Genomic DNA, 9,895 nt, shown 5'->3' with positions numbered 1-9,895 from the left:
GCAAAACGATCAAAATAAAATAATAAAATGCAAGTAAATGAATTGAAATGCAAATAAAATTTTATTAACTCGCCCCAGCACTGTGGTTACCACACAGTTTTGCCATTTCCAAGAGCTGTCATGCTTCTGCTTCTCCTCTTCCTCTTCTAAATGCTATATAGTGTATATATTCTCTATATATATATATGTTATATGAGCAAGGGAGCCCACCCTTCGACTTCGACTTCGAGGCGGTGGTTTAGGGTGCGTTAAATGTTAACACGAAACACGAAGCGAAGCGGCAAAAAGTTTTCGTGCCCAAAACGGAAAGCCATTAGGGCGAAGGCGTCATAAAAAATGTTTAATTCATTTAATGAATTTTCATTAAGACAACAAAAAGCAAATAAAGCGAAACAGATAAAATCAGATAACAGATATTTATGTGTATCTCTCCGTATGTATTATATTATGCCACATAATTAAACCGAGCCATCGGGCGAGAGCATCTTCTGCAATATAAACCAAACCAAGCAAAACAAACAACAACAACATCAACAACAAAAAGAAAAAACAGGTGAGGCAATTTTACGATCTGCGATGTGTCGATTAAATAAAACTAAAACAGCACGATATGCTGACCAAAGTTTTTGACAATTAGGCACGTTTAAAATGTTCCAAGACTTAAAGCATTTCTAATAAGTAAGAGAGCTTAAGTGGAAGAATGATCGACTATGAGATACCCGATACATATTCTCAATAACAGCAAAACAATACGGTATTATTTTTCAAATATACCAAAATAATATACTGAAAAAGCTGAAGTGTATACCGAAGGCTTGACGGTGATACAACCGCTACCCTTTTTGAATAAGAACAGCAAAAGAGTGGGGTATTATTCTTAAAGTATACCAAAATAATATACTAAAGAAATATTCTGGTGTATACTGAATGGTTGACTGTAAGATACCCGCCACCCGTTTTCAATAAAATCAACCGAATGCAGTAGTACTTTTAAATAAAACCAAATTAATATACCTAAATAAATATTAAAATAATTACCGAAGGCTAGATATATTACTTAAAATTGATCAAATTAATGTACTAAAAATATACCAAAACAATAAAATGAGAACACACAATAAAAAAGAACACCGAAGGGTTGAATGTGAGACACATTTTACATAAAATATACCGAAATAATATACTGAAAAAAATACTAAAGTATACCGAAGGCTAGACTGTGAAATACTTGCTACGCATTTTCAATAAAATCAATATCGTGCGGTATATTACTTAAAATTGATCAAATTAATATACTTAAAATATACCAAAACAATATACTGAATAAATACTAAAGCATACCAAATTGTTGAATGTGAGATACCCGTTACGCATATTTGGTAAAAGTAAAGCCGGGTGTTATTATACTTAAAATATACCAAATAAATATACTGAAAAAATTCTGAAGTATACCGAAGGGTTGAATGTGAGACACCCGCTACCCATTTTAACAAAACAATCAAAGCGGTGAGGTATTTTACATAAAATATACCAAAATAATATACTAAAATAATATTGGTGTATACTGCTGAATGGTTGACTGTGAGATACCCGTTACGCATTTTCAGTAATTCTAAAACCATGTATTATTCTACTTAAAATATACCAAATTAATATACTAAAAATACAAAAATATACTGAATAAGCTTAACTGTCAGAAATGGTTAGCCCATTCTGAACAACAACACTGTGAAACCATGCACATTAAACCGAAAATTACTAAAATATACCAAAGGCACACAATTATGTTACCCACAATGCGTAGCAGGTATAAAAATGTAGATATTTTCTTATATCTAGCAGCTGCTTGACTAGCTGAATTTACACGCTTCACCAGCCTCAGCACCATATGCTTTTTATATAGGGAACTATTTTTGCACATTCGACTTGGGGGAGTATTAAAAAACTGGCATACGAGGAAATGCTAAATCAGCTGGGCTTATAAACCAACTCGTACTTAAATATAATCCATATAATTGGACTATGCCAGATGTCTGTAATATCCTGTAGACACTGTCGTCGACGCCGTTTTTATCGCTTCCACTTAAAAAAAAAACACAAAAAACAACAAGGAAAAAATAGAGTCGCGCTCTTCTCAGCGCTTCTCATGACAGCAAATTTCGCACCCCATCTCTGTCGCACTCCCCCGTTAATGGACACGTTTGTGCTTTAAATAGATTCTTGCAACTCTAGGGGGCAAGCGCAAGCGGTTTCATTTGAATTGCTGCATAGCTGCATTGCTGCTGCAACATTGCGCCCCCAACGAGTTTCCGGCCTTGTGCTGTGCGGATTGGCACGCGCTGTTTCTTCCCTTTTTATACCCGCTATCCATAGTGTAGAAGGGTATTATAACTTTGTGCCGGCAGGAAATGTATGTAACAGGTAGAAGGAGGCATCTCCGACCCTATAAAATATATATTCTTGATCAGCGTCAACAGCCGAGACGATATAGCCATGTCCGTCTGTCCGTCTGTCCGTCCGTCCGTCTGTCCGTATGAATCACTGGATCTCAGAGTCTATAAGAGATAGAGCTATATTTTTTTTTTGACAGCATTTGTTATGTTTGCACGCATATCAAGTTTGTTTCAAATTTTTGCCACGCCCACTTCCGCCCCCGCAAATCAAAAAAATCGAATAACAAGCCTAATTTTAAAGCTAGAGTTGCGAATTTTGGTCCATCTGGTATATTGTGCCGTCTATGGTATATTTTGAATGGTGTACTATATCGATATACCAAATATACCAGTTAGTATATTTTTTAGTATTTTTGCAGTATATTCGGTATATTTTGAAAATTATACCGCAATATTTTGACTTTATTAAAAATGGGTAGCGGGTATCTCACAGTCGAGCACACTCGACTGTAGCTTTCTTACTTGTTTGGTTTTTTTTGCAGTTGCTGCTGCTTCCGCTTCTTCAGCTTCAGTTACAGCTTTGGCCGCTCTCGTTGTTGTTTATTTATTATGTTGTTGTTGTTTTTGTGTATAGTATTAAATTTATTCATAATTTTATATTTTGTTTTTTTGCCACTGGAATTCACTTGAAGTGCAGCTCGCTCAATTTCCTGGAACGATTTGCTGGCCGTTGCGCATTAAGCGTAGCTTCTTCTCCACAGCTCTGTGGCAGCTTAAGACCTTATGCTGATGACTTTAAGGGCTGGCCCTGACAAATATTGACGCCGCAATTCAAATGCTTGACAAAAAGGCTGAGAGAAACAACAACAAAGCAATAACAACAAGGAATAATAAAGAAAATAGTGGTGGAATGAAAATCAGGAAGAGAAGAGAAATAATAAAGGAAAAGCTAAATGCCAGGCAAAGGCAAAGGCAAATAGTCGCAGCGCAAAGTGTGCAACAGTAGAAAGCGAGAAAGCTGGAATAACAAAACGGCAAAAAGGAAAGCAAAGTAGGAAATTATGATATCATCTTTATGACGCCATTATGGTTTTAGCTCGTGTGTGTATGTGTGTTACTGTGTGTGTGTGTGTCTCCCTTCTTGTCAACTCTGCTTGGATGACTAAGAGCGCCCCTTGCTTCGCCTCAACCCCAACGCTGTCATGGCGAGCTGTTGTAAATGTCAAAGACCGGAAAAAGCAACACACTTTCATGCACACACACACACACACATGCATATGCACACACACACGTAGTCTGGAGATGACGAAGAATGCAACAGTTTTGAGCGGCGCCATGTCAACAACTGTCCTCAGTCTGTCCAAGTGAATGTCTGAGATTCAGGCATCTCGAATCCATCGCTTAAGCAGTTCTCTCCTCTCTCTCGCTTTTCCCCCTTTGTGGGTAACACTTTTCCACTTCCATTTTTGGCAGCGGAAATCACTCGCATTGTGCTTTGTTTGACTATGGTAGTATTTCGGAACGTCACATAACCTATAGACTTGGCTATACAACCCGAATTTCTAACTATGATTATCTTTTCATATTGAGTATTATTTGTTGAAAACTTTTGATAATTGAGAAAGAGATTTCCCTTTATTTTTTATTGTTTAATGTGCATAATTTAGGAACCTCTTTTAACTACCAGCTTATCATGTTTAGGAAAGAGATTTTCCATCTTTTTTTTTAAATGTTTACTTTACTCCCTGAGAGAATTCGATTTTATTATATTTGGAAGACTTTTCATGTTGACAATTTTCTTTATTTTTATAATGTGTATTAATTTGAAACCTTAACTCCCAGAAAGATATCGATTTCACATGTTCTGTTATCAAAATATTCATGTCGATGGCCTTAGCAGCTAGCACTCCCTTCTTATAGTTATTATATTATTAAAATAAATAAAATGTTATCAAAATACTCACATTTATGGAACATCATTTGAACTTCTAGCTGTTATTACTTTATACTTTGAATGTGTTTTTCGATCACAAAGTTTACTTTTACAGTAAGTTCTTCACAATATTACAATTCTTTTCTCATTTCAGTACAAAGTTCTGTTTACGATATCAGCTGCATTTCATAATTCCAAAGGGAAACTGTGTAATTCTTTTAACTCTTGTGTTGAAATATTTTATTCTTCTTTTGTATTTTAATCCTTTCTAATCGTCAATTTAATATTTGAGGCCAAAAAACAGAAATTTTTTCCATTGTCATATTTACAATATTTATATTAAAACTGATCTAATAAATTTTATATTCTTCTTTTGTATTTTTAACCTTTCTGCTATATTCTGTAATTTCTAAAATCAAATTTCACGCCAAAAGTTTTCCTCAATAATAAAATACATTCCATTTGAATGTTAAGAGTTGTGCTAAAGTCATTAATATTTTTTTTAATATTTACTTTGAAACTGATCTGAAAAATGTAATATTAGTCTTTTGTATTTTGATCCTTTCTGCTATATTCTGTAATTTCTAAAATCAAATTTCACACCAAAAGTTTTTCACAACGATAAAATATAATCCATTTGAATTTTAAGAGTTGCGCTAAAGTCATTAATATTTTTATTAATATTTACTTTGAAACTGATCTAAAAATGTTATATTTCTCCTTTGTATTTTAATCCATTTGGTATTTTCTATAATAAACCTATTCTGTTATGTATTCGGTATTTATAATAGTTTTACATATTATTTATCTCAATGTTTAAAGTTCAATAAGCAAACTTTTCCTTTGTCATTTTTTTAATATTAACTTTGAAAGTGATCTGAAAAATGTTATATTTATCTTTTGTATTTTGATCAATGTGGTATTTTCTATAATCAACCTTTTCTTTTATGTATTTTGCTTTTGCAATTCTCAAACATATGTTTTTGGGTAAATTTTATAATCCTCCACATTCATTGAACTCCCAGTTGATTACAATACATATATGTTTGCAATTCAAAACTTTGAAAGTATTAGACTCAGAAGATAGAAAATAAACTTCATAACTGCTAGAAATGGTATCATAACCCCCATCAAAGCAATGAACCATATCAATTTGTTATCATATTCATAGATTATGTGCTGCATGCGAAGTGAATCAAAAATTGAACACCACAATTCGACAGTAAATTCTAAATCGATTTCGGTTTGTGTCGCTATTGTCAACTGAACGTTCTCCACCAGCTGTTTGGGTTCTTGATTAGCTTCACTCATTGCATTGGATGTGACTGCTATTGCTAGGGATGGTCCTGGGGAATTATATTTCTGCAGCTCCTGGGAAACAGGTTCCGCAATTTGTTCTCGCATTATATTTGTGCAGTAGCCACTAGAAGCTTTCGAGTCCTCGGCACAGTCTCCATAGGGAAGCGAGTTCTTTGTAGAGCCTTGAGAAGTTATATTTTCTTTTGCACAAGTCCCATAAGGAATGGAGTTCCTTGTGAGAGAATTCATTGCAGGTATCTTCCAGCCATAAGAAAATTGCGAGTTCTGTGCAGAATCACGACTTGCAAACGAGTCCTGCGGCTGGTCCTGAGCATAACAAGGAGCAATGCGCTGTTTGGGTTCTTGATTAGCTTCGCTCATTGCATTGGATGTGACTGCTATTGTTAGGGATGGTCCTGGGGAATTATATTTCTGCAGCTCCTGGGAAACAGGTTCCGCAATTTGTTCTCGCAATACATTTGTGCAGTAGCCACTAGAAGCTTTCGAGTCCTCGGCACAGTCTCCATAGGGAAGCGAGTTCTTTGTAGAGCCTTGAGAAGTTATATTTTCTTTTGCACAAGTCCCATAAGGAATGGAGTTCCTTGTGAGAGAATTCATTGCAGGTATCTTCCAGCCATAAGAAAATTGCGAGTTCTGTGCAGAATCACGACTTGCAAACGAGTCCTGCGGCTGGTCCTGAGCATAACAAGGAGCAATGCGCTGTTTGGGTTCTTGATTAGCTTCGCTCATTGCATTGGATGTGACTGCTATTGTTAGGGATGGTCCTGGGGAATTATATTTCTGCAGCTCCTGGGAAACAGGTTCCGCAATTTGTTCTCGCATTATATTTGTGCAGTAGCCACTAGAAGCTTTCGAGTCCTCAGCACAGTCTCCATAGGGAAGCGAGTTCTTTGTAGAGCCTTGAGAAGTTATATTTTCTTTTGCACAAGTCCCATAAGGAATGGAGTTCCTTGTGAGAGAATTCATTGCAGGTATCTTCCAGCCATAAGAAAATTGCGAGTTCTGTACAGAATCACGAGTTACAAACGAGTCCTGCGGCTGGTCCTGAGCATAACAAGGAGCAATGCGCGATTCCTTCTGAATATTTTCGAATCTTGGTGATCGCCGCTCTGCGATATTCGAATCCAGACCGCGTTCCCATGGTGCAACAGGCTGTGCCTCGGTCCGAAAGGCATGCGAGTAATATGCTTGATTGGATTGTTCTTGCGGTATGCGTTCATCTCTGGGACGATATAATTGCACCATATCGACGTCGCGGCTATATCGCGATTCTGCGCTTCTATCGCGAGTTGTTCTCATTGGGGAATGACGACATTCGCCAGCTGGCTCATGCTTATAATCCCTTTGCGATAGTATAACACGTACAGATTCACGATTGATCACAGGTTCTTGATTCGTATTTGGAAGATTCTTCAAAGATTCACCACTATTTGGAGGCTGCAATGTTGGGTCCAATGGACGTGGAGGTTGCTGGCCATTCGATGATTCTGTTGACGATGAACTCGATTCACTCTCGTGTTGATGACCTCCCTCGGTAGAATCCATTGTTCGAATGTTTTTTCCTTCTCTTCAAGCAGCTTAAATACTTATTGAAAATAAGTTTCTAGTAAATATTTTTAATATTTGATAATTTAGTAGTTAGTTGTCGACTGAAACTGTGCTCGAAGTGAAATATATTTAAGTTTATAATATGACAGCAATTTCAACGTATATTGATTGAATGAATATTTGCTTTTAACTGAGTTTTATTTGAATAATTGCTTCTTAGCATTTTAAAGTGACTTAAATTTGAGTAAAAAAGCTAAAGCTTGTATACTAAAAACGTTTCAAAATCAAGAAACAATTATTGACTCATGCTAAACTGTTCTTAAAATGTCCATGTATAAATTTAAGGTCAGAATTCTACAATAATTAAAGAAAATATTCTCATTTCAACATTGAAAAATATGATAAATTTATACAAACAACGAAAAGTTTCAATTTAAGTTATTACTAATAGTTTCTTATAATGTAATCCAGGTCAAGATCAGAATTCAACAAAATTTGATACAAATATTCTTATTTCAGGATTGAAATACATAATAAATTTGTATACAATATCTTAAATATAGATTTTTAAGAATATACATTAATATAATAATTTCCAAGATTCATAATTCTTGTTTGTAGAAGTTATTACAGAAATACTTTTGTATGACAAATAAGTAAGAAAACTACAGTGTTCTCGATTATGAGATACCACTACACATTTTTAAGATTATTCTGAAAATATACCATATAAATATTCCGCACAAAATGCTGAATTATTCAGAAATATATATTTGGTATATTGATATAGTACTATATTTAAAATATACAATGAAATACTAAAATATACCAAATTATTGGTATATATCAAAATACCAATTATAGCATTTGGTATATTTTGAATATATTGCGGCATTTTTGTTGGAATATACGAAAATACAAATTATAGCCTTTAGTATATTTTTAGTATTTTGCGGTATATTTACTTGGTATATTTAAAAAAGAATACCACATTGTTTTATGTTTTTTTCCAAATGGGTAGTTGTAGTATCTCACAGTCGAGAACCCTTGAATGTAGCTTTCTTCCTTCTTTCGTTCAAAATGAAAAGAGCTTAAGCTCATTATTTTGATTTCTGTTTTTAGAACGTCGCTCAACTTCTCTCAGTGTATATTTTATCAGATCGAGACTTCCATTAACTTTCGTATGCAATTCTTCACATATACATACATACAATGTAGTTAGTGTTTTCATAACATAACTAAATTAAGATTTAATCTTCAAATATACATATAACTAAAAAATAAAAACACTTAGTTCGAGTTTTTATGTGCTCAACAACTTTTAATTTATCGTGCACATAAAGTGAACTTGACTTTGTTCAGTTGCTGTTTTAATGGCTGCAGAAGGAATCTAGCTAAAAATGCATTTGAAATGAATCATTTATGTGAAATGTACAGAGAGGGGGAAAATGTTGGCAAATTGATATGAATAAGCGATTATTTAGTTAGATTCGGATTCACTAAAGTATAAAATGTATTTGCACAGTGTGTGTATGTGTGTATGTGTATGTGTATGTGTGTATCTGTATATATGCAGAGCATAATTAAATCAGCAGTTGCATGAGTACGAAATTTTGTGCACCGCTGTCTGCTCTTAGCTGCAAGCTTTTGGTGCAGAAAATTATCTGCCACAAATGGGTTAAATGGCAAAGAAACTCAAGATGGAGAAACTGTAGCTGAATATATTTGTATATATATGTATACGTATATGTTACATATGTGGCAAGTAAAGCGGCAACACACACACTCAAGCGAATTGAAATGCAATTGAAACATTGCAAATGGCATTTGTGTTGTTGCAAGTAAGGGAGACAACATCGTGCATCGTGTGCCCCAACTCGCCTTTTTTTGTCCAGCACTCCAACTGTGATAAATATAATTAAAATTCCACTGAAAAATTCGCAAATAATGCGATTTTCCAATTAATGAAAATACCAATGATGACAATAACAACGGTCAACACTTCGTGCCGCATCATGCGTGCCACATTTGATTCAGTTATTTGTGGCACTTTGCATGTCGTCGTTGTCGTTGTCATTGTCGTTGTTCATCATAATTTTTCGCGATATTCACAGTGCAATTCATCGATAATTTAATTGTTTATTTTTGTGCGAAACTCCTTCGAGACGTGCCGCAAATTCTTGGTGGCAAAGTGAGCTCGACTGTAAAATGCTCTAAAAATGTATAAAAATTTTAATTTTGAGAAAAAATATTTATTTCATAATTGAATTTCATTTCAATTTTGATTTTTATGTTTAAAACACGACAACAACTTTAGATAACTCCTAAATATTATTAAAAAATTGTATGATATCATTTCATTTAAATTTTAATTTTAATGTTAAAAACTCGAAAGCAATTATTATTTAAAAATACTTCATAAAATATGGATAAACCTCTTCGTATTATTGCATATTTGCACTGCAAGTTAAAAAAAAACAAAAGTGCAAAAAAAAATAATTGAGTAATAATTGTATCATTGAATTTAAATTGAAGTTTAACATAAATTTTATTAATCTTTAAGTTTTTTAAAATTTTGTGAAACATTCAAACTGCAAATATTTCTGTGATTTAATTTCAATTCTTGCGATTGCTCTGAAAAAAATGATTAACGTTTTTATAAACTACATTTGTTTTACTTTATTACCTTTTCAAGTTTTTT

General features: G+C 34.0%; 1 protein-coding gene across 4 annotated transcripts; it reads right to left on the bottom strand.

Annotated features, from left to right (window-relative positions):
• Nucleotides 1-3,102: 3,102 nt before the first annotated feature.
• LOC132796660 (uncharacterized) lies at nt 3,103-7,329 on the bottom strand. Of its 4 annotated transcripts, XM_060807910.1 has the most exons (3): nt 5,264-7,329; nt 4,358-5,203; nt 4,132-4,306 (listed from the first exon to the last, which is right to left on the bottom strand). In XM_060807910.1, the coding sequence occupies exon 1, from the start codon at nt 7,189-7,191 to the stop codon at nt 5,380-5,382; it is 1,812 nt and encodes a 603-aa protein (XP_060663893.1). In that variant the 5' UTR covers nt 7,192-7,329; the 3' UTR covers nt 4,132-4,306; nt 4,358-5,203; nt 5,264-5,379. The 4 variants fall into 4 exon arrangements, with proteins under 4 accessions (XP_060663892.1, XP_060663893.1, XP_060663890.1 ...); XM_060807909.1 differs by lacking the exon at nt 4,132-4,306 and adding an exon at nt 3,103-3,244 and having other exon boundaries at nt 4,358-7,329; XM_060807907.1 differs by having other exon boundaries at nt 4,133-4,306; nt 4,358-7,329.
• Nucleotides 7,330-9,895: the final 2,566 nt, after the last annotated feature.

This window comes from Drosophila nasuta, chromosome X, assembly GCF_023558535.2.
Source record: "Drosophila nasuta strain 15112-1781.00 chromosome X, ASM2355853v1, whole genome shotgun sequence".
Lineage (NCBI taxonomy): Eukaryota > Metazoa > Arthropoda > Insecta > Diptera > Drosophilidae > Drosophila > Drosophila nasuta.
This window is presented reverse-complemented; position numbering and strand designations above follow the sequence as displayed.

Excerpts from the sequence above, each read along its gene's own strand:
- LOC132796660 (XM_060807909.1), bottom strand. The coding sequence starts at position 7,191 with ATGGATTCTACCGAGGGAGGTCATCAACACGAGAGTGAATCGAGTTCA.